This window comes from Aulonocara stuartgranti (assembly GCF_965226115.1).
Source record: "Aulonocara stuartgranti genome assembly, chromosome: 10".
Classification (NCBI taxonomy): domain Eukaryota; kingdom Metazoa; phylum Chordata; class Actinopteri; order Cichliformes; family Cichlidae; genus Aulonocara; species Aulonocara stuartgranti.
Window position 1 is genome coordinate 1,752,784 of NC_138946.1, and position 25,178 is coordinate 1,777,961.

The following is a 25,178-nucleotide window of genomic DNA, read 5'->3' on the forward strand; positions in this document are numbered from 1 at the left end:
AGCTTCGTTACACTTATTTGAGCTTAGCTGTTTTAGTAACCTAACCTGTGCTGACTTGTGCAGAAAGAGGCTTCTTTGTTTATGGTTCTACACATTTTCTCAGCACACAATCATTTTCAAACTGCACTTAATGATTATAAAATACCAGCCTGCACCTACAAGTTATACTCGATTTTTTGGCTCCGAAATCAAACGGCAGTAAGCTGCTGTTCCAGCTCTTTATGACGCGTTTTCCCAGCTCTTTGGTGTTTTTGTGCGTGATTGTTTAATTTTCCAGAAGATGCTTCCAGGGGCCAAATGATTGGTGGAGTTTGAAGGTTTAACCTGTTATTGAAAGAAAGTTTTATTATTTGTAATGTGCTCTGTAGATTCAGTTACTTTATTTGTCATTTTATAATATTTAACAAAGCTTCTTGCACTGTTGCTAAAAAAAAGTCTCTCCTTGTAAAGTAAAAAAAACAAATGTAATAATAAAGTAAACATTTACCCAGAGGCTTCATGACTTATTTACACCATGTGTACGCTGTCAGTGTTAAATGATATCATGCTTTTTACCATAACTGTTGTTCTGTGTGAGCTGTGACTAAAGTAAAACCTGTGTTGGTGAAGGGGACTCACTTCATGCAGAAAGTATTTTGGACTATAAAGTTAACATTAAGAGAAAGTAGAGCATCGTAGTATTACTTCCTGTTCATTGAAGCTAAATAACTTCCCAGCAGTGTTTTCAGTCTGGCAGCTTGTGCAGAGAAACATCCTACAGTTTGAAAAGCAGCTTGTCTGTCAGACTGTAGGATGTTTTTTACATTGCGTGGCGGCAGCAGGCACCGAGTTGATCATTAACTAGCCAGCAGAGGGGTGGTAGTAGTCGGGTCCAGGCGCTACGCTGTCCAGCCTGGAGAAGGTTGGTTTGTCTTTCTTTACTTTTATTTTATCTCACCTTTTAAACCCTTTTGATCCCCATCATCTGTCTCCACATCGGACAAAAACCAGGTGAGTTCAAGGATGTCTTCATCTACCGAAACCTTTGTGCATTTGATCTCTAGAGAAAAATTTGCAGTCAGCGACTTTTAACTACAATATCCGTACGTAAGTTCTTACATGTTGAAGTGCACTCTGCAGAGCAGTATGTATATAATGGTGAGCCTGATCCTTTTATGTAGTGATGGTGTATTTATGCGGTTCTGTTCATTCCCTGTCATGTGTATGCTGCGTACTGCAGCCAAAAGAGGTTCTGAAACAGTAACCTTTAGTCTCCTGGTAAACACAGCAGCCATATCTGAAACGTCAACTGAGTCTGAACCTAGCGAGGGAATATTTACATATCAATAACCCTGAAAGCTTTCATACGGAGGAGTGTGCAGATGTTGGTCTTATGTTTCATCTTAAACTGTTATCTTTGGTTCCTAGAGGATGAGACACAACTGTCACCACAGGGATGTTCTTGGTTTCCTTTAGCATTCAGAACAGGACGTAAACTCTACTTGTTCAGTGTTTAGGTCCAGTACAGAATATTTCTGAACCTGTTTCCCTGAGCCTCAGGCATAGCTGGACTGGCCATTGGGCATACCGGGCATTTGTCCGGTATGCCCGATGGTAATTTTTCGTTTTAAATGGGCGATGTTTTGTTGTTGTCTTTTTTTCGTAACCGTGTAAACAGTGAAAGGTGGCGGATTGGACAGATGCTGACAGACGTGTAAAAATAACTCAATTGTTTGGTAGTGGCTACGGTGGAGCTTTCACAGATTCAGTAAAATTAGCAAGTGGTGGAGGCCAGCAGGTGGATGGGGGAAAGGGGAGGTGGAGAGACCCGAGGCGGCTGCTGGTGCGAGCGTCAGGTGAACTGAACTTCAGGTAAGAAGTTATGACCTGCAGTCTATCTGGGTCAGATATAAACTAAGTTTACATGGAGTTTATTTTTGTTATGCTGACTTTTTACCGTCAGTTACAATAACTCGCACTGCTACTAGCTAGCATGACGGAGTTTCTATACAGCTGGGCAGGGATAGCTCAGTAGGTAAAGTGGTAAAGTGGTCGCCCCATGATCGGAAGGTCGGCGGTTCGAATCCACTTAACGGCTACCCTGAGGTACCCCTGAGCAAGGTACCGTCCCTACACACTGCGCCCCGGTCGCCTGCTTAGTGGGCTGCCCACTGCTTCACTGAGTGAATGGGTCAAATGCAGAGAAAAACAAGTAATTTCCCCATGGTGATCAATAAAGTATACAGCTGGGTGGTGCTATGATGTTACTGATAGTGAACTTTATTTTATTCATAAGGTTAGTTAGTAGAGTTGCCAACTGTCCCGTAAAAAACTGAATCCTCTGGTATTCAGAGTTAATATTACGCGTTTCGTATTGAGCTGAAAATAAATGCGATTTGTCCCGTACTTCAGCTGCAATAAAAAAAAGACAAAAAGCTGGATTTTTTCTTCCTCTTTGCTGCACAGCTGCCTCTTCTTCTCTCATTCTCCCCCCTCCCTCTCCTGCTGCTACTTCAATCATGAAACTGATCAATGATCAGCTGATCGGCGTTTCTGCTGCAAGTCCCGTCTCTCTTGCTTGTTTATCTCCCGCTTTGCGCCAGAAAGAGGAAACTAGCGGAGGTCGCGTTAAACAGCAGAAGCGCCTTTAAACTTGATCAGCTGTTGTTAGAATTTATTTAATATTAGTTTCTAGTATCACCTGATGTTTGCTGGAGCCACAGCTGTAAAGCTGCTGGTCATGATGTTGGTTTGTATATGTGGTGAGAGGGAAACATGAAGATGAAACCAGGAGATGTCCTTACTGGATCATCAGAGCTGAACAGGTGATGGAGAAACAGGTTTACCTTTTAGGTGACATGAATGAGTTGAAGGGAAGTTATGAACTGTTTCTGAGAGAGTCTGTGAAGGTTCTCAGTCATCCAGGTCATCGTAGTCAAAGGAGCTTACAAAGAAAAGCGTCTGGACTTCTTTAAGTTGCTTGAAGATACTCCCACTAGGTTTATATCTGGGACTCTCCACCATTTGACCTTAGAACTGAAGAAGCTTCTCGGATGAGAGGTGAAACATTAAATTCTTTTAATTTTACATTTGGAAAAAATGACAATTGAGAGTTAAATACACACAAAAGGACAGACAATCATTTCAAAATGAAGCAAACTGACAGAATAATCAGGGCTCTGCTCCAGGAAGCAGGTTCACAAACTCAAGTTTATTATATCCGAGATCGCCAAGTCAGTGTTTTTAGTTCGGTCAGAGTTAGTTTGACAATTAGCCATCATCAGAAGAGCATGACTCACCATGGCAACAGATAAGTAAAGGCCAGAACGTCCATTTTAATCCACTGGATTGAGGAATATGAATATGCTCGTGATACTAGGAGGGGAGAAATGATGAACTGCAAAAAGGTCGTCTTCTTTTTTTTATCGCACTCTGTTATTTCTGCCATTATGGAAACAATTAGTAAGATTTAGAAGATAAATCTGATTTCATCTTTAATCTAATCTCAGTCTTCACTGATACGGACACACCAGACCAATGATAGTGACCGTTTCACACTGATGGAAGAAAGAAGCAGAATTTTTTTCAAGACTTAAGTAAAAGCAAACATGTTAAAATAAACATTGAACTATAGAGCTGTCTGTGTGTTGGACAGATAGATTTGAGATATTTCAGTTTAATTTTAGACTGTGGACAAAATCAGCAGCTATGATACGGGGGTTTATCCGGGGTAATCTGGAAAATGAGTCACGCTAAACCGGATCCAGTGTGAATCCTTGATCCATCTGGGAACTGCCCTGTTACAGAGCCTCGGATTCCTTCAGCGGGATCTGGTTCTGGGTCCACCCACTGAGACTGATTTAGCTGATTTTCAGTAGAAAAATATTGAGGCTCAGAATGTAAACATTTAAAATGTTGTTTGACACCAATCTGAATTTCAACATGATATGTAATCAGATTACAATTAGACCGTCTGCAGCTGCATTTAAAGTGATCGTGTGCGCTTTGCTGTTACACCACATGTGAGCTGAAGTTCCTCTGCTGCCTCTGGCGGATATCACTGAGTGTTTGTCGCCCTCTGATGGACACTCAGAGGTGTTGGCTGGTGAGTCTGGACTGCAGAGTAATTATCAGCATTTCATTAAAGTACAAATGTACTCATTTACATTACTGCATTTAAAATGTTGTGAACTGAGCTGATGGAGTCTTGTCAGTGTTTCTCCTCAGCATCCTGCAGCTTTAAGGCTACGTCCACACTAGCTCGGATAGATTTGAAAACTCCACGTCCACACTAGCATTTTCAGTCGTTTTCACAGAGTTGCACATCCACATTCAAACACTTACGTTCCAGTCCTGCGCATGCGTGAAACACAAGACGATTCAACCTGCAACCTCAAAGGAAAACGCATTAGTGTGGACGTAGCCTCAGAAACTTTAGTCCAGAACAACAAGGACATCACACACAACGAGGACTTCTTCAAGCTTTGCTCACAAACTTTCTGTCCTTTTCCCTCCGTCTGGGAAGTGTTTCAGGAATCTCAGACGGGGTAATTGAGACCACATGTGTGCACCACACTGATGTGTGACCCACACCTCCCTGTGAACATTATAATCGCCCGTCTGAGAATGCTTTCCACCTCTGCTTACATTCTATTAAATGTTTCAGAAAAGTGTGATTACGTCAACTTCTAATGACTCACTTGATTAGTTTCAGTGGGTCAGGACTGCAGCTGCCGTGTGTCGTATGACAAAAGCACCTTCAGGTATCTCTGTAACCTATTAAAACATGTTGCCAGTAGCGCCCTCACAAGGCTAGTTATAGAAGTCAACTTAGGAGTTTTTCAGCCTCCTGCTGTCCCACACGCTTATATGTTGTTGTTGCTTTATTGTTAATTTATGATGTGATCTCCAGTGTTTTCCTGAAACTGGGGTCACCTGTTGTTCATGTATGACAATACTAATAAAGTTATAGTTCAGTGGTGTTCATAACACACACACATTGCGAATACAAACTGAGCTCTCTGTCTCACGGTTCCCTCTTCTCACTCTGCTGAAGTTCCAATGAAATGCAGACTAAAGAACTGGAGAGAGGTCTGAGAGCTGGAAGAAGCCGAACGTTTGTCATCTGGAAAACCTGGAACAGATGCAAATGAAGCCAGGCACCAATGAATAATTCATAATTCAAAAGAAATATCAACATATTGACAGCAGAACATGAATGCAATTCAATTCAGTTTTATTTACAGAGCACCAAATTCCAACAATCAGCTCAAATCACCTTAAACATCACCGTCAGCTCACAGTTATAGTACAGAGATGAAAGCCTGCACAGCTGGTGTGCTAGCAGCTGTGTGAGGCTGTACTTTGATCTAAATGCTAATATCACCAGCTAAGAGATATTCTGATCTTACCCTTCTGCTGGAGGTTTCTTCCTGTTAAAAGGGAGTTTTTCCTTCCCACTGTCGCCAAAGTGCAAGTTTTTTTCAGGGTCCCAACATAATTTCTTCAGAAGAAAGTACTGTACATGATGCCAGCATTTTCCCACATTTTCTAGATTCTGTACCAGTACTTTGTGTAAGATGCCATCAAAAAGTCAGTTAAGTTTTATTCTTTCTCACCTGTCTTTCTGTCTCCTTTCACTTTTAAAAGCCATGTTAGAAAAATATTTTGCCCTGCCGTGCTGTTAATTGATGTGGTAAATAAATAGTTTATGAAAATATCACTAAATCTGTCATTTATTATTTTTAATATTCAGTAATGGTCATGTCTCACCTCTAGTCTTCTCTGTCTTAATTTCAGGTTTCCACCATGTGTTGTAGATAGTTCAGGAGGTTAACTCGACCAGCTCTTTGGGTTTCAGCTAAGCACTGTTTAGAATACCAGAACAGGGAGGATGGTGCAGGTTTAAGTTTATCAGATTGATACATATATACCAACAAGACTGTACATCACTGTCACAACGACGTTTGTTTTCATTCAAAGGCTTTATGGCTTTTCCTATAATACCTGGTGGGCCGGTCTCCAGTCAAAATGCCCGGGCTGATTTTTTGTCCCAGCCCAGCCCTGAGCCTCAGGTGTACTCGGGTGTACTCTGAGGTGTAACTCATATACTGTGTTAACATGGTAACATGATTTTTATTCCTAAAACATTGTTGTTGTTGTCTTGCTCATCACATCAAAACACAAAACAAGATTGGGATGGCAAAACCAGCGAGTGACATCACTGTAGCTGCGTTCTTATTGGTGCAAATGGAAAAAACTACTGCTGGATAATATTTTCTCAGCATTTCTGTAGCTGTGTTCTTTCTGGTTAAAAGACTTAAATTAGCAATGAGAAAAATAACATTTTTTTTTAAAATAAGAAAGTAACATTTTATAAAGTAAATAAATAAAAATCACTGAATTGCACCCAGTGGGACTTTCTCTCAGGGAAACTGGGTGCCTGAATTCTTTTAATCAGTTCAAAACTCAATCAAAAGAGATCTTAAAAAAGAGTAACTCTGTACACGTGTCTGGGACGTCTCCAGTGTCGGACTTTGATGGCTCTTTCCATTCTCATTTTGCTGTTGATGAATAATAATTCTCATTAAAATGAAATATGTTCTTCTTCCTTACATTTTCAGGTTGACTGTTCAAAGATGAAGCTGTATCCTCTTCTTCTCTTGCTTTGTCTCTGCCATCTGGGACTCACTGTAAGAAGAACCTCAGTCTAAATAACTAAGGGGAAATACTCTCCCTGTAACTGTACACTAGAAAATAACCCAGTGTGTTCTCATGTCTTCAGGAAGAGCCCAGTCCAGCACCTACAAGTGTCAGTAAAACAGAAGAAGACGAGGCGTCAGAGGGTGACAGCTGTGGAGGAGCGTTCAGCCCTGAGGCACACAGGGCAATAGGAAAGGCCACCGAGCAACTGGGTTTGCAGCTCCTGGAAAATCTTCCTGTTAGTCCACAGCAGCCCAATGTCATCCTCTCACCGCTCAGTCTTGCTTTTGCCCTCGGTCAACTCACCTTAGGTCAGTTGTGGGTTAGAGGTTCATCTCTTTATCTGACAAACGTTGTGAAATATGATTTGCGAGCACCGTCACAAGACGAAACCTGTGAAATTCTTGATCACTTCCTGAAAATATGAAGACGAGGCACTGAATTTGATGGAAGGGTCTGGGCTTTACTGTCAACAATGTTAAAAATGGTCATTTCCACCTTCTAATGAAGTTTGATATTTGACTTCGTTGTATCCAGTGCCAGCTGGCTGAAAGTTTGGTTTGAACTTAAAGTGAACAAGAGAGACAGAATTAATATGAAAATAGGAGAAGCACAACTCCTGAACCCAAAACAACAGAAAGTCTGCCAGTAATTCTGATCTGGTTTTAAATGTGGTTTCATTCAACTACAAAGAAGCTGTTTGTCTAATGTGAGTTTTCTTTTTTCTGTGGCAGTGCACATGCAAAAGGAACAAACATCATCAACACCAGCAGCCTACATTTAGTACTTTTCTACACAAGACAGAAGCAGACATGTTGTGATGAAGTTCAGGAGCTGGTATGAAATGTTTCTTTGGTTTTATTATGTGATCTGATTTTTCTCGAAGGTGCTCGCACTGAGACAGAGAAGCTGCTACTAAAGACCCTTCATGCCCACGGTCTGGCATGCTACCATCATGCACTGGGAAGCCTTGTACCTCATTTTAGCCACACATCATTGGAGGTAGCGGCACGCATGTACCTGAAGCCAGGTATGAGATGATGAATATTGTACTTGTGGTGATTTATCGTAAGATTGGTATAAATCTGGACTTCTATTTGTATTTTTCCTGTCCTTTCTCTCTCAGGATTTAAAGTGAAGGCGTCCTTTGTTGAAGAGTCTCTGCACAGGTATAATTTACATTTGGGAAAGTATTGCACAAAGTTCCAGAGAAGCAGCCAAGTTAAAAAAAACACTTTTTTGGTGGAATAAAGGGATAAATCGAATTTGTTTCATACGTTCCTGTTTGTTTATGGTTTTACAGTCTTCCAGTTTGCTAGGTGGTGCAACAATGCTCAAAATCAATTAAGATATTAAGAAGAAAGCTAAAGAGGGCCTGAGAGCATGGTCAGAAATGTTCACTGCATAATACAAAACGTCATGTTAAAATATATAATTTTATATTTGATGCAGGTAAAAAAATAGGTAAAAATGAGAATAGATACCTCTCTTAAATGTCTGTTCATTACTCTTGTCTTGTATGTGCCATGTTGATATGAATTTTCCAGGTACAAATCACAGCCTGTTCCTTTAGTCTCTATGGACGAGGTCAACCAATGGGTTGAGAATGTTACCAATGGACACATCCCCAACTTCCTAGAAAGTATTCCACATGATGTGGTGCTTATGCTCATGAATGCTGTATACTTCAAAGGTGACCCACTCCACAAAACAAAACTCTTCATTATTGTGTTTTACAGTCAGAGAAAAGATGGAACAAAGCTAAATCCTTGCTCATTAACAGGACAAATAAATCAAAGTTTTCTAAAGGGAGAAAAAAGCTCTCAGAATTGTGAAAACTGCAAAAAAAAAAATCTGTCCTGGCCAAGGAGGACATCATTCTCAAGAAACAGTACCACTGTCATATAACCAGACAGCACATTGTACAAACCAGGGAAGCATCTCATGCTATTAATGAGCACTGTAAAGACAAGCCGTGATACAATGTGATTATCTACAGCCGCTTCAACAACTGAGAAATAAACTGAATTTAAGTTGCTAATGATTCTGACTTTTTTCCACTTTTCATCAGGTCAGTGGCAAACACAGTTTGACCCACAAGCAACATCAAAGGGAGAGTTTTACTTGGACAGCCAGAACTCTGTGTCAGTGGACATGATGAAATCTGTCCAGTACCCTTTACGCCTGATGTATGATTCCAAACTGGAAGCACAGGTAACACCAACGTCTGGGGTAGCACAACATTTAACATAGACAGAAACCATGTGCAGTGTTGCCAACTCCTCAGTAAGGAAAATCGCTATTGGCTGTCCTAAAAGTCGCTAGAAGTCGCTAAATGACGTCATCGCCTAATTTGCATAATTGGTCATGCTAATCTAATTGTAACCTACGTTGTTGGAGAGAGAAATGACATCGTGGAAGAGACATAAAGTGAGTAAAAAACGTCCTAAATGCATTTAGAGTTTATTTAGAACTACAAATTAAATTTCTTTTAGCAATTATTGTTTTTTCAATGTCACAATTCCAACCCTGCTCCTTTACCCGGGCTTGGACCGGCAAAAGTGACCCGAAATAGGCGCTCTGGTGGAGTTACTGTGTGTGTGTGTGTATAAGTAGTTTTACACTTTTACACTAAACAGCATAAGAGTAAAAGAGTAAAAGAAGAACTGACTGCGTTACAGCACCCGCTGCTTGTTGAGAGTAAAAGCGCTTTCGCGACTTTTTTTTAGAAAAAAAAAGTCGCTAAGGGGTCTGAAAGCTCGCTAAATATAGCAACAAAGTCGCTAAGTTGGCAACACTGACCATGTGACTTGAAAAGCATATTTGTTGTTTGTGATAAGATCTCAAGATTAGTTATTTTTTTAAATTCTATAAAAATCTTAAATTTGTTTGTCTTATAGCAGCTGTGGAAGCTCACCTATGCCATGCCTTAATCCTGAGAACCAAAGGAAAATGAATCTTCCTATTAAACTTTTTTGTGATTTCCTTCCTCTTTGGAGTTAAACACACGAGATATCAATGTAAAGCCCAGGATGTCATCCATTTAATACACCAGGACTTATTAGTCCCAAAAGTTGATTCTGTTCATCTGGACGTAACGTTTTCAGTGGGAGAAACGTTTCGTCACTCATCCAGGTGACTTCTTCAGTCTCAGCTGACTGCAGCTTTGCCCAACCTTATAAACAGTATATTTGCATAATGAGGTCAGTTGCTTGATCATTAATATACAACTTGTCATGCTCACTGATCAGTGGCCATGAGTCCCATTCACAGAGAGTTGGGGAATGGCTGCAATCACAGAACTGTAAGATGGTGACAGATGTACCCTTAGGCCCCTCCTCCATTCAGAGATGATCTTTCCCTTTTCACGTAAATGGCCTCCTTGACTCCGCCCTCAAACCAGCGTTCCTCCCTGTCCAGGATGTTACATCCTCATCATTGAAAGAGTGTCCACTGGCCTGTAGGTGTAAATAGTCTGCAGAGTCCTGGCCTGACGAGGTGGCTCTTCTGTGTTGTAGCCAGAGCTTGTTTGGTTTCCCCGATGTATAAATCCTGGCAATCCTCCTGCACTTAACAGCGTACACTATGTTACTCTGTTTGTGTCGGGGACCCAATCCTTGGGGTGGACCAAGTTTTGGCGCAGCGTGTTTTGTGGTTTAAAAGCCACAGAGACTCTTTGTTTAAAAAGGACGTATTAGGATCGGTCAAAGAAATCAAAAGATGTAGACCAAAAACAAAAGTACATTACAGAGGACATAAATGAATAGGCTGGTTCTCAGGAGGTTAATCCATGGTCTCATGCCAAAGGCAACAACAAAAGTTACAAATGATTTCTCAGTTTCCCATCCAAAGTTGCAAGGCTCATCTTCCAGCCTGTTCCCTTCAACTTTTAGTTTATATGTTGAGATGAAGTTGGGGAAAAGACACAGACAAAATATCATCTTCTCTTGTCCAGGTTGCCAGTTTTCCCTTCAAGGGAAACACCAGCTTCTTAATCATCCTTCCCAGAGGAAACCTGTTGTCAGTGCTTTCCAAACTAAACATCTCCGACCTCTACAGATCTCTACCTCAGGAGAAACTGATGCAGGTGAACTTGCCTAAATTGAAGCTGGAGTACCAAAAGGAGCTCCAGGCGGCTCTGACCAACATGGGTAAGAAACTGAACGAGTCACTGAAGACATCTTGAATTTCGAGGATTTCCTTGGTCTTTGGACTTACAGTTGAGGACAAAATTGTTAGTCCTGTTATGAATTTTGGATGAACACCGAAACAAAATTATTAAACAAACAAACAAACAAAAAACATAGTAGGGCTAAAGTTTTTAGGTCTCCTGATACTGACAGCCCGCAGTCACTTGTTGTAGTTTTCAACACGTCTCATATGCTTCTCCTGAGCAATCCCAGCCCATTCTTCTATGGCAAGTCTCTCAAGCTCCTCCAGATTTTACGGTCTTCTGACATTTACCTTCAGTTCATCACACACTGGAAGATTTTATATTTCAAAATAAGTTTTTCTGTCAAAAGTGTCTCCAAATGGGTGTTAAAGGGGGTGGATGCAACCTATTCAACCCTAGATGGCTCCCTACAATCGTACTGTGGGTGCTCTACAGAGAAACGTTTAGGTGACCTTTGACTAATCAGACAGTTGAAATTCAGTATTTGCAACCACAATAAATCAGAATCAGAATACTTTATTGATCCCTGGGGGAAATTATTTTTTGTTACAGTGCTCCATTATAAATCAACATAAACCAACATTAAGACAAGACAGACAATACGCTAACTAAGAATAGTACAATATATACATATATATACATACATACATACGTAAGTCACTCATTAATAAATAGCTGGAAAAGAAACATGTGTAGTTGTAGCAGCAAACAGTGTGTTAAGTGGATGCGTTGTACAGGGAGCCACAGGCAGGAAAGATTTCCTGTGTCGTTCAGTGGTGCTTTTCGGTAATCTCAGTCTCTCACTGAACGAGCTCCTGTGACTGACCAGCATGTCATGGAGTGGGTGGGAGGTGTTATCCAACATTGTCTTTATCTTGGACAGCATCCGCCTCTCCGACACCACCTTGAGGGAGTCCAGCTCCATCCCCACAACATTGCTGGCCTTACGGATTAGTTTATTAAGTCTGTTGGCATCTGAGTTGGTTGAGTGCCACTTAAAGTTGTATTTAAACAAAATGGAACAACAGATAGCAGTTGTCCAACAGTAAAGTTCAGAATTTATTGACTCTTTATGAAACCGTGTAGCTTTGAGGTCAACGTTATGGAAGTTGAGATACCCACAGATTGTACTGGCACCCTAACATAAACTAGTTTGTCAGCACCACTCAGAGTCAGGATGGGTTTTATTTTAAAGATACTGCACAAACTTCAGAATGCTGATATGCTCACTTCTCTTCATTGCATCCACCATATTGTCTTTTAAAGGCTTACATGAACTCAATTATTCACTTGCACACTTTAACACACAGAAACACATGTACTTAAAAGCCTTCGAGCAAGACAGGGTAAAGGTACATTTTTTATGCCTTAGTTTAGATTTCAAATTTTCCTTATGTTATTTGGCTTTGACCGTTGACTGTACTTGAGTGTATATATATGTATATATATATAAAACACCCAGCGCGCCCCTGCGGGCGGTTTATCCTTCAAGCTCGGGTCCTCTACCAGAGGCCTGGGAGCTTGAGGGTCCTGCGCAGTATCTTAGCTGTTCCCAGGACTGCGCTCTTCTGGACAGAGATCTCCGATGTTATTCCCGGGATCTGCTGGAGCCACTCGCCTAGCTTGGGAGTCACCGCACCTAGTGCTCCGATTACCACGGGGACCACCGTTACCTTCACCCTCCACATCCTCTCGAGCTCTTCTCTGAGCCCTTGGTATTTCTCCAGCTTCTCGTGTTCCTTCTTCCTGATATTGCTGTCATTCGGAACCGCTACATCGATCACTACGGCCGTCTTCTTCTGTTTGTCTACCACCACTATGTCCGGTTGGTTAGCCACCACCATTTTGTCCGTCTGTATCTGGAAGTCCCACAGGATCTTAGCTCGGTCATTCTCCACCACCCTTGGGGGCATCTCCCATTTTGACCTCGGGACTTCTAGGTTATACTCGGCACAGATGTTCCTGTACACTATGCCGGCCACTTGGTTATGGCGTTCCATGTATGCCTTGCCTGCTAGCATCTTGCACCCTGCTGTTATGTGCTGGGTGTACATATATATATATATATATATATATATATATATATATATATATATATATATATATATATATATATATATATCCAAGCTTGAAACCTGGATCCCCCGTAGCCGGTTACCAAGATTACGTGAAGTACCCTCAGAAGGTCTGCTAGATGATGTTAATGCAGCACTACGGGCAATACCTACAACCACGATTACCGACACTAACAAGCTGATCTACAATACGGCAGCAGTGATCAGTGAGATGCTTGGCTACAAGTTGAACAGCCACAAGGGGCAGTACCCTCCATGGAGAAGGAGGCTAGAGGGCAAGATCAAAGTAGCACGGAGGGAGGTTAGCCAACTAACAGAGTTGCAGAAAGGTGCGACAAATAAGGTGCCTAAGAAATACAGCAAGCTGTCCATACCTGAGGCCTTGGAAACTGCCAAGCAAAGACTCACAGCCTTGGCCAGCCGCTTGAGGAGGTACACCAGAGAGATAGAAGGCAGGAGAATAAACCAGCTGTTCTCCACAGAACCAGCAAAGGTGTACTCTCAGTGGCAAGGGAACAATAAGAGAACAGTACCACCAAGGCTGGAGACGGAGCAATACTGGAAGAGCATATGGGAGAAGGATGCAACCCATAACGGCAATGCTCAGTGGCTAGTGGATCTGAGGGCAGACCACAGCGACCTCCCTGAACAGGGTCCAGTAACCATCACAGTGGCAGATATCCAAGAAAGGGTCTCCAGTATGAAGAGTTGGACAGCACCAGGGCCCGACATGGTTCACGCCTACTGGCTGAAGAAGCTGACTGCACTCCACGAGCGTCTGGCAGCACAAATGAACCAGCTGCTAGTTAACGAGAGACACCCGGAATGGCTAACCGAAGGTCGGACGGTCCTGATCCCCAAGGACCCCAAGAAGGGAGCGGTCCCCTCCAACTACCGACCAATAACCTGCCTCAGTACTACATGGAAGCTCCTGTCAGGCATCATATCGGCTAAGATGAACAGGCACATGGGTCAATACATGAGCGGGACACAGAAAGGAATTGGCAAGAATACCAGAGGCGCAAAACACCAGCTACTGGTAGACAGAACAATCAGCCGAGACTGCAAGACCAGACTGACCAACCTGTGCACTGCCTGGATTGATTACAAGAAGGCCTATGACTCAATGCCCCACAGCTGGATACTGGAATGCCTAGAATTGTACAAGATCAATGGGACCCTAAGAGCCTTCATCAGGAACTCAATGGGGATGTGGCGTACAACACTAGAGGCCAACTCCAAGCCCATAGCACAAGTTACCATCAAGTGCGGGATCTACCAAGGAGATGCTCTGTCCCCACTGCTGTTCTGCATAGGCCTGAACCCCCTCAGTGAGATCATTAACAAGACTGGCTACGGATACCGACTACGGAACGGAGCAGTTGTCAGCCACCTCCTGTACATGGATGACATCAAGCTGTATGCCAAGAGTGAACGAGACATCGATTCACTGATCCACACTACCAGGCTATACAGCAATGACATTGGAATGTCGTTCGGACTGGAGAAGTGTAGTCGGATGGTAACAAAGAGAGGGAAGGTAGTCAGAACTGAGGGGATTGAACTACCAGAAGGCAACATTGCAGACATAGAGGACAGTTACAAGTACCTGGGGATCCCGCAGGCAAATGGGAACCATGAAGAGGCCGCTAGAAAAGCTGCAACCACCAAGTACCTGCAGAGGGTCAGGCAAGTCCTGAGGAGTCAGCTGAATGGTAAGAACAAGATCCGGGCCATCAACACATACGCCCTGCCCGTGATCAGGTACCCTGCTGGGGTAATAGGCTGGCCAAAGGAGGAGATAGAAGCCACTGACATAAAGACAAGAAAGCTCCTGACCATGCATGGAGGGTTTCACCCCAAGTCCAGCACCCTGAGGCTGTACGCTAAGCGGAAGGAAGGGGGCCGGGGACTGGTGAGTGTCAGCACCACAGTCCAGGATGAGACAAGGAACATCCAAGAATACATTGGGAAGATGGCCCCAACTGACCAAGTGCTCAGTGAATACCTCAGGCAGCAGAAACCCAAGAAAGAGGAGGGAGACGAGGAACCATCATGGAAGGACAGGCCCCTGCACGGTATGTACCACCGGCAGATAGAGGAGGTGGCTGATATCCAGAAATCCTACCAGTGGCTGGACAAAGCTGGACTGAAAGACAGCACAGAGGCACTAATCATGGCAGCACAAGAACAAGCTCTGAGTACAAGATCCATAGAGGCTGGGGTCTATCACACCAGGCAAGACCCCAGGTGCAGGCTGTGTAAAGATGCCCCAGAGACTATCCAGCACATAACAGCAGGGTGCAAGATGCTAGCAGGCAAGGCATACATGGAACGCCATAACCAAGTGGCCGGCATAGTGTACAGGAACATCTGTGCCGAGTATAACCTAGAAGTCCCGAGGTCAAAATGGGAGATGCCCCCAAGGGTGGTGGAGAATGACCGAGCTAAGATCCTGTGGGACTTCCAGATACAGACGGACAAAATGGTGGTGGCTAACCAACCGGACATAGTGGTGGTAGACAAACAGAAGAAGACGGCCGTAGTGATCGATGTAGCGGTTCCGAATGACAGCAATATCAGGAAGAAGGAACACGAGAAGCTGGAGAAATACCAAGGGCTCAGAGAAGAGCTCGAGAGGATGTGGAGGGTGAAGGTAACGGTGGTCCCCGTGGTAATCGGAGCACTAGGTGCGGTGACTCCCAAGCTAGGCGAGTGGCTCCAGCAGATCCCGGGAACAACATCGGAGATCTCTGTCCAGAAGAGCGCAGTCCTGGGAACAGCTAAGATACTGCGCAGGACCCTCAAGCTCCCAGGCCTCTGGTAGAGGACCCGAGCTTGAAGGATAAACCGCCCGCAGGGGCATGCTGGGTGTTTTTATATTTACACTCAAGTACAGTCAAGTATATATATATAATTTTTTTAACACCCAGCACGCCCCCCTGCGGGCGGTTTATCCTTCAAGCTCGGGTCCTCTACCAGAGGCCTGGGAGCTTGAGGGTCCTGCGCAGTATCTTAGCTGTTCCCAGGACTGCGCTCTTCTGGACAGAGATCTCCGATGTTATTCCCGGGATCTGCTGGAGCCACTCGCCTAGCTTGGGAGTCACCGCACCTAGTGCTCCGATTACCACGGGGACCACCGTTACCTTCACCCTCCACATCCTCTCGAGCTCTTCTCTGAGCCCTTGGTATTTCTCCAGCTTCTCGTGTTCCTTCTTCCTGATATTGCTGTCATTCGGAACCGCTACATCGATCACTACGGCCGTCTTCTTCTGTTTGTCTACCACCACTATGTCCGGTTGGTTAGCCACCACCATTTTGTCCGTCTGTATCTGGAAGTCCCACAGGATCTTAGCTCGGTCATTCTCCACCACCCTTGGGGGCATCTCCCATTTTGACCTCGGGACTTCTAGGTTATACTCGGCACAGATGTTCCTGTATATATATATATATATATATATATATATATATATATATATATATATATATATATATATATATATATATTAGTGCTGTCAATAGATTTAAGTCCAGCTCCATCCCAAGGTTTTGGCAAGATGGCGCCGGTGTGTGTGGCTGCTTGTCTGTCACCGCCAAGTTTGTTCCTGTTTATGTTATTTTTAATTTGTGTCATCCATGAAACAAAGTCTCTGCTGAGGTATGATCGCCAGACACTATTGGATCTCAAACCTGTGGTCCAAAATATTGTGTCCTTTGGAGCTGGTGGGCAGCAACCCCTGCCCCCATTTGCATCGGAAACCCCGGGTTACCTGTACCGGGTTCCCACGCTACCTTCCCGGCGAAAGCGTCCTCGTCGCCGGGGTAAACGAAGCGGTCGCCTGGTGAAGCTAAAGGTTTACCTAAAGAATTATTCTGCTGTTTTCCGACCAGTGCATGGATTCTTGCCAAGGTTGTTTGCGTCTCGGCGTTTTCTGGACCCTGTTGATGCCTGTTTGGTGCCTGTGGTCGGCTTTGATGATGATGCTCCTCGGCCTCGCTGCCCATGCCCTCCCAGGCTAAACCTCCGCTGTCAACATTATCGGAATCTGAGATCGCTGCGGCGGGTTTCTGGACCTCCTGAACCCCGAGCGCCAACTCCAGCTCCCGCTAGGATTGGCCTGGTGAACGCCAGATCACCTTTAAACAAAACTTTTATTCTTCGGGACTTCTTCAGTTCCCGTGATCTGGATTTTCTGTGTGTGACTGAGACGTGGCTGAGTGTTGGTGAGTCCAGTGTTCTATCTGAACTTTTACCTGTGGATTGTTGCTATTTTAACTCGCCACGGACGTCAGGCAGAGGTGGAGGCACAGTGACTGTTTACAAAAAGGATTTTAAATGTAAGCAGTGTTTTCTACAGCCTTCGTTCTCCAGCTTCGAACACACCTCATTTGAGGTGAGTCGTACAAACCCGATTTTCTGCGCTGTCATCTATCGCCCCCCGAAATACAATAAGAACTTCATAAACTACTTTTCTGATTTTTTAGCTGGGATTATGCCCAACTATGATAGTGTTCTTATTGTTGGAGATTTTAATATACATGTATGCTGTCCTGATAAGCCACTGGTAAAGGACTTTTTAAGCCTTATTGACTCTTTTAGCCTGGTACAGTCCGTACGTGGCCCTACACATGAGCACGGACACACACTGGACCTTGTTCTGTCATATGGTCTGCCTGTCACTGACTTGGAGATTTGTGACTGTGCACTCTCAGATCATATGCCTGTGTTATTCAACGTTGGTTTGACATATACCGCAGTTAGATCTGGTGCTGCTACTCGGTGCTGTCGGGTTATTAACCCCGCCACTGCTGCGCAGTTTTCTGCTGCTTTTAATCAGCTCGGCGGCCCTTCTGACTTTGTCTCCTCTGACACAGAAGACCTACATTCCTGGTTTTATTCTTGCTGTCAAAAAATCATGGACTCTGTGGCTCCTTTAAAAACCAGGCAGCTTAAGGCTAAACCTGAGCCTTGGTTTAATGAGAGCAGTCGTGCTGTTAAGAGGGAATGTCGTCGAGCAGAACAGAAGCGGAAAAAGGATAAACTGCATGTATCATTTCAAATTCTCAAAGACTGCTGGCATCGCTCCCAGAACACTGTTAAAGAGGCAAAAAGGGAATATTTTGCAAATATTATTTCTTCCAACTGTCATAACCCACGTGTGTTATTTAGGACCATTGACACTGTTCTTAATACTCCTTTGAATGTCTGTTTGGAAGTTTCTCCTGAGATTTGCAATGATTTTCTGAACTTTTTTATTGAAAAGGTTGTCACCATCAGGGCTCTTATCACAGCTCCTGACTCTGACCCTCTGTCTCTGTCCCTTGCGCTGCTGTTTTCACTCAGTTTGAGCTTGTGACGCTCTCCTCTTTAGAGGATGTGGTTCGCCATATTAAGCCCACAGGTTCCCCACGGGATCCTGTCCCTCCACAATTCTTTAAAGAAATTTTTCCTAGTATACAACAGTATGTCCTTGACATTATTAACAGCAGTCTGTCTTCTGGTGTGGTTCCTGCAAATTTCAAACATGCAGTAGTACAGCCACTGCTTAAGAAACCTGGCCTTGATCACACAGTTTTAGCGAACTATAGGCCTATTTCCAAGCTGCCTTTAGTCTCCAAGGTTTTAGAGAAAATTGTTTTTAGTCAACTGAAAGATTTTCTAGATGAAAATGGAATCTTTGAGGTTTTTCAGTCAGGTTTTAAAACCCTTCACAGCACAGAATCTGCATTACTAAGGGTTTTTAATGACATCCTTCTGGCATGTGATTCTGGTAACCATGTTGTTCTTGTCTTGCTTGACCTAACTGCTGCCTTTGACACAGTAGACCACAATATTTTAATTTCTCGATTACATGATGTAGTGGGTATTGGTGGCACTGCACTCAATTGGTTTAGGTCTTATTTGTCAGATAGAACTTTCTCTGTCAGCCTTCTCGGTTACGAATCGTCTTCTGCTCCTCTGTCATGTGGTGTCCCACAGGGCTCAATTTTAGGGCCACTGCTCTTTTCTCTGTATCTATTGCCTCTGGGTTCTATCCTTAGAAGGCATGGGATCTCATTTCACTGTTATGCCGATGACTGCCAAATTTATTTGACACTAAAACGCAAGGATGCCATCTCCATAAAACCTCTCTTGACATGTCTAGATGACATTAAAGCTTGGTTGGCTCGAAACTTTTTAAATTTTAATAAAAAGAAAACAGAAGTGTTGGTGTTTGGACCCAGTGGTCCCTGTGAGTCCTCCTCTGTTGTTTTAGGATCCCTGGAAGTCTATTTTAAATCTGTTGTTACTGACCTTGCTTTTAAGTTGGACAGTGATTTTAAATTGGACAACCAAATCAGAGCAGTGGTGAAGTCCAGTTTTTATCATTTAAGGCGACTGGCAAGACTAAAATCTTTTCTTTCGAGGCAGCACCTTGAAACAGTGATCCATGCTTTTATTTCTTCCCGCCTGGACGACTGTAACTCACTTTATGTGGGGGTCAGTCAGTCATTGCTCTCACGTCTGCAGCTGGTTCAAAATGCGGCTGCACGACTCCTAACAGGAACTCGAAAAAGAGAGCATATAACCCCCGTGCTGGCCTCTCTGCACTGGCTGCCTGTGTCTTTTAGAGTTAATTTTAAAATTCTTATGTTTGTTTTTAAATGCCTACACAGTCTTGCCCCGCCTTACCTCTCTGAGCTTCTTCATCCCCACATACCCTGTCGGTCTCTCAGGTCAGCTGACCAGCTGCTCCTGGAGGTACCGAGATCCAGGAGGAAGCTCAGAGGGGACAGGGCTTTCTCTATTGTGGCTCCAAAATTATGGAATAATTTGCCCATGCATGTTAGAGAGGCCCCTTCACTGTCCACTTTTAAATCACGTCTTAAAACCCACTTTTATTCCTTGGCTTTTAACCTCAGTGAGACTTTGTTTCTTTTTTAATGCAGTAGTTATTTAATTAATGATTTCACTCTTCTTTTATTTGTTTTTTATTTATATCTCATGTAATTTTATTTTACAGTTCCAATGTACAGCACTTTGTGTCAGCTGTGGTTGTTTTAAAGTGCTTTATAAATAAAGTTGATGATGATGATGATGATGATGATGAAAAAAATAACTAATTAATCTTACAATTTTCTGTTATTAATTGCAATTACTTGATCAATAGCCTGGCTCCAATTACATTTTTTCAACTTTATAATTTAAGATTGTAGCAGACATTTACGCAATTCAATGAAGTAAATGTAGAATAAACACAAAGAATGTATGCTGGAATTCAAAGAGAGTTTTAATAGTTTTCATCAATCTTTAACACAGTGAATACTTACAAAAAAATCTTTAACCCTTTAAAGCTGGTCGGAGCGGGCACGCTCTGTTTTGCGCAACTATTTTTAAATCCCGATAGAACTGCAACCTCGTAAGCTAGCGCAATAATTTTTTTTGCATATGAAACCGGAGGAGTCGTACTTACATCTTATGCCATCAGCTTGTCCTAGGTCACGGTTTCCTTCCACATATAGCTTTGCAAAAATTGCATAAAAAGCACTTGCAGCAACAAAAACATAATATTCAGAAACACGCTTTGCCGATCCGATCAGCTGTTTGTAACACTTCCTACGTTGGAATAGACGTCAGCTCAAACTATCGCATGTCCACCATTACCTGCCCCAAGTGATGTCATTTTTGACGTGTATATATATATATATATATATATATATATATATATATATATATATATATATATATATAATGGTGGTGGCTAACCAACCGGACATAGTGGTGGTAGACAAACAGAAGAAGACGGCCGTAGTGATCGATGTAGCGGTTCCCAATGACAGCGACATCAGAAAGAAGGAACATGAGAAGCTGGAGAAATACCAAAGGCTCAGAGAAGAGCTCGAGAGGATGTGGAGGGTGAAGGTAACGGTGGTCCCCGTGGTAATCGGAGCACTAGGTGCGGTGACTCCCAAACTAGGCAAGTGGCTCCAGCAGAACAACACCGGAGATCTCTGTCCAGAAGAGCGCAGTCCTGGGAACAGCTAAGATACTGCGCAGGACCTTCAAGCTCCCAGGCCTCTGGTAGAGGACCCGAGCTTGGGGATTGGCTGCTTGCAGGGATCTCATAATTAATTATAATTATGAGAAATTATTGCCCTTAAAAATGTAAAAGGTTGTAATTTTTTTGTGCAGATAAAACAAAAAAACTAGTGCTGTTAGCAATAATCTCGTTAAAATGACCTTAACGCCATAACTGCATTAACGCGGCAAATCTCCGTTAACGAGTTACCGCGGATCACCCCGTGCATGGGGCTGGACAGCGTCAACGCGTTAGCGTGGTAAGCTCGTTAACGGGATGATCATTTTAATGAGATTAACAGTGACAGCACTACAAAAACATATCAATTTCTGAAATGGAAACCAATAAGGAGTGCATTCTGAAAAACCTTTTAGTTTTTATCTTTTTAATATTTACTATTGCTCATTAACAAGTATAAAGTATTTCTTCTCTGATTATGGTTGTTATAATCTATATGGCAGACTTAAAATTATTGGTTGGTCTTTTACTTTTTCTATTCTTGGTTTTCTTTACACTTGCAGTCACTGCTGGATGGCTGAGAAAATAAGATGGCCACAGCAAAGTTTTATAGGAGATTGGGGGTGTTCCATTTTGGGATGTGAAATGTTTCATTCTTTGCTTGTCAGTTACACTGAATAGACAAAGCTAATACTTTTTCAAATGTTATAACCAGTCAATAGTTTTCATTTATCATTATGTTAGAGGGAGTTGTTGTGCTGTCCAAGGTTTACTATTGGCAAGGTTATTACCTCTGTCTCTCCCTCCTCCCAGTAAATTATAATCTGGTCTTTAAGTGATGACTTGATGAATCCTGCTTCCGGGTCCAAACTACCCTGCGTTTAATAAGGCTTTTGTGTTTTTAACATGTTTTAATGCTTTATATCTTGTTCTATTTAATCTCAAAAAGCCCCTAAAAACAGTCAGTAATCACAGTCGGCTTCTCTCGGTTTTTATTACCGTTAATCATTTTAAAAACCTTACGATGTAACTACAGCCCAGCCCATGCAGCAGTATATGAATGACTAACTTCGTATTGTGGATGGATTATCTCAGTTGTTCTCCTGACTGAAGTTTGGTCCGTTTACAGCATCCTGCCATGTGATTACATTTGTCCCTAACCATCAGGAACCCTCATGTGAACTTTTACCGAGTGGAAAAAAAAGTTAGCGTTCATCCTCCACCTTCACTGTGTTTATGTTATGCTAACATAGCTGTGTAATTCAATTCAATTCAATTCAATTCAATTCAATTCAATTCAATTCAATTCAATTCAATTCAATTCAATTTTATTCATATAGCGCCAAGTCACAACAAAAGTTGCCTCAAGGCGCTTCATAGATACAGAGAAAAACCCAACAATCATATGACCCCCCTATGAGCAAGCACTTTGGCGACAGTGGGAAGGAAAAACTCCCTTTTAACAGGAAGAAACCTCCGGCAGAACCAGGCTCAGGGAGGGGCGGGGCCATCTGCTGTGATTGGTTGGTCGGGTGTAGCTAGCGATCACGTAGCACATCATTATATACCAGCTAGCCCAACTTCAGTAACCCTACAAACGTCACTGCTGTTTAGTTTTCGGTCTTCTTTTATGTTGGAAGTGATAGCAGAGCTGTACGTTTGAATTTTTCCAGAAATCTCTCAGTTAGGACATGCTATATTATATTTAGATAGGAGCTAGCAAGCTAACTTCCTGCTAACTTCTATCTTCGTTAAATTTAATAAATTCGGTTCTCATGGATGCCTGGATCCCCCATCCCATTCGCATTCGCTTGTCCTTTTCAGGGTCGTGGGGCAAGAGGCGGGGGTACACCCTGGACAGGTCGCCAGTCTGTCGCAAGGCTAACACACAGGGACGCACTCACATTCACACCTATGGGTAATTTAGATACTTCAATTAACCTATCCCCACAAAGTGCATGTCTTTAGACTGTGGGAGGAAGCCGGAGTACCCGGGGAGAACCCACGCAAACACAGGGAAAACATGCAAACTCCACCCCAGCCTGATGGTGGAATTGACAACTCAGGATCTTCTTGCTGGCAACAGTGCTGACCACCGTGTTAAACTTAATTTTTACACCTGGTGGAGCAGCCACAGTGATCATTTTATTACAGATGAAAGAATTTAGACAGTTTTTCAACTCTCAGTGATCCAGCAGTGTTCGTTTGATTTTGGGACCTGCAGCGGAATTTGGGCACAGACATGGCTAATAACGTCAGACTTAAAGACCTTGATTTTACCGCCAACCGCCAACTGACTATTACTCCAGTTCAGCATTCATTTTGGTCCTGAGAATGAAAAAAAAGAGCCAAACTTATGAAATTGTGTGGTTCCACAAGTTGTTGTTACCTGCAGGGACTGACCAAAACTTGTTAGTCTGCAAGCGTTTGACATTTTTCTCTCTCTCTCATTGTATCTATCAGGCCTTGGCTCTCTGTTCTCTGGTCCTGACCTCTCTGGGATATCGGACCAGCCCCTCACGGTGACCGGCATTCGGCACGCCAGCACAATAGAACTCAGTGAAGAAGGTGTCGAGGCCTCGGCCACCACCGTTGTAACCTCCATGCGCTCAGTCTCCATGTTCTCTGTAAACTCCCCTTTTCTTTTTGCTCTCGTCGATGACGCCTCCTTGACCCCCCTCTTCATGGGCATCGTCACAAACCCTGCCCCCGACAACCCCATGCTGAATGATGAGTCCCACAACAAGCAGTCATACAAACCCATCTCTGGTAATGGGAATGGTACTATAGACTTCCCTGAGTTTTGAACTGTGTAAAGTTAAAGAAAAGATTTTATTTTGGGAAAACAAACAATTTAGATTTGCTTACAGTAAGGGACTGGAAATCAATATACATGTAAAAGCACTTCTAAAGTTCATTAATTATACTTGATGTCTTATTTGTTTTATCCTAACTCCTTCTCTGTAAAGCAAAATTAGCTTATTTTCAAAAGTGTCAGTCATTTCCCCTTTAAAGCAGATTTAAGGCCCTTTCACGCTGGAAGCAGCACATGCAGTGCTGTGCTCGGAAACACATTCAGTTCTATTGTTTGCACTGCACAATAACGGTTTCCTGCTGTGCCAAGGAAAGCGCCAGCGCGGCAGCGTGAGTACACGTGCATGGTCAAAGTTCAAAGTTGAACTTTTCTAGGTAGCGGTGAGTGCGGTGCATACTGCATCTGATATGAAAGTGCATTTAGAATTACAGCAGAGGAAGCGCCTGGTGTTCACAAGTTATTGTAGATTAACAAAAAATACAGATGCAGGAATCGGTTGTTCCAAAAAGTTCATGCAAAAACTTTTAACAATGACATTTTAAAACATTTTAGGTTTCTGATGAAGTGTTCAGTGACTGCTGGTACATTTCAGAGCTTTACACAAAAATTCATAAAAGTTGTTTGATACAAAAAAAAAAAAACGTTTTCCACAAAATTGTGCATCATGAATGTTGTTTTCTTACAGAAGTTTCATTTTTAGTGTGTTGATTTTATTTTAAGAGATGAAGTGGAATAAACAAAAAAGCTAACACACCTGTTACACAGTAAAAATTACCCACACACACTCAGAATGTATAATTCACATTTTATCATGAAATAACCTGCAGATGATTTTTTGTACAATGCCTGTATGCTGCAGGTTTCAAAGGTTTAATGTACTTCGTACTTTAACAGCCACTTTCTGTGTATGCAGCTTTGAACAGACCTGAAAGAATGAATGTTGGCATAGTTTCAAAATCTGGCTTACGTCTCTTGTGCATCTTAATGATGTTTCCTGTAGTTTACGGGTTACTTTAAAGTAATCCGTCAGTCGTTCTGTTGTCTCAAAACACAGAAACAGATTTTTTCAGAAATTTAACTTAATCAACATCCAGTGTGAGTGACAGAACAAAGGAGAAGGAATGTAGCAGGCTCACAGTTTAGCGGAGGCAGTTAGTCACACACTGTACAGTTTTTATAGATCATTAGTTTCCCTATCAATGCTAGCGAGAGCATTCTCATTCTCAATGCGTAACATACCGATGATTTGTCACAGAGGTACCCTTCTGCATCCTTATGAGACGCTCCGGATCCTCTTTTGAATCCAACAGAATGCCGCTCACGGTTCTAACACGCGCTTGAGCAGAGTTTCCAGTCCTCCAATCCAGCCCTAACCATAACCATAACTTTAACTGTATCAGTGTTTTGCAAAGGGA

At 42.8% G+C, this 25,178-nt stretch overlaps 1 protein-coding gene across 3 annotated transcripts; it reads left to right on the plus strand.

The window, feature by feature from the left end:
• Window positions 1-830: 830 nt before the first annotated feature.
• Window positions 831-24,435, plus strand: serpinf2a (serpin peptidase inhibitor, clade F (alpha-2 antiplasmin, pigment epithelium derived factor), member 2a). 3 transcript variants are annotated; one of them, XM_082549065.1, is made up of 9 exons: window positions 831-901; window positions 6,603-6,671; window positions 6,764-6,992; window positions 7,568-7,711; window positions 7,808-7,850; window positions 8,229-8,374; window positions 8,753-8,895; window positions 10,637-10,832; window positions 23,412-24,435. In XM_082549065.1, exons 2-9 carry the CDS (start codon window positions 6,618-6,620, stop codon window positions 23,753-23,755), a joined length of 1,299 nt encoding a protein of 432 aa, XP_082405191.1. In that variant the 5' UTR covers window positions 831-901; window positions 6,603-6,617; the 3' UTR covers window positions 23,756-24,435. The 3 variants fall into 3 exon arrangements, with proteins under 3 accessions (XP_082405191.1, XP_082405190.1, XP_082405192.1); XM_082549064.1 differs by having other exon boundaries at window positions 876-990; XM_082549066.1 differs by lacking the exon at window positions 831-901 and adding an exon at window positions 1,823-1,851.
• The last annotated feature ends 743 nt before the right edge of the window (window positions 24,436-25,178 follow it).

Bases quoted from the DNA above. Each gene is read 5' to 3' on its own strand.
- serpinf2a (XM_082549065.1), top strand. From the start codon at position 6,618: ATGAAGCTGTATCCTCTTCTTCTCTTGCTTTGTCTCTGCCATCTGGGA. The intron at 8,375-8,752 runs GTGACCCACTCC...ACTTTTCATCAG, and splicing joins GAATGCTGTATACTTCAAAG to GTCAGTGGCAAACACAGTTT. The intron at 8,896-10,636 runs GTAACACCAACG...TCTCTTGTCCAG, and splicing joins ATTCCAAACTGGAAGCACAG to GTTGCCAGTTTTCCCTTCAA.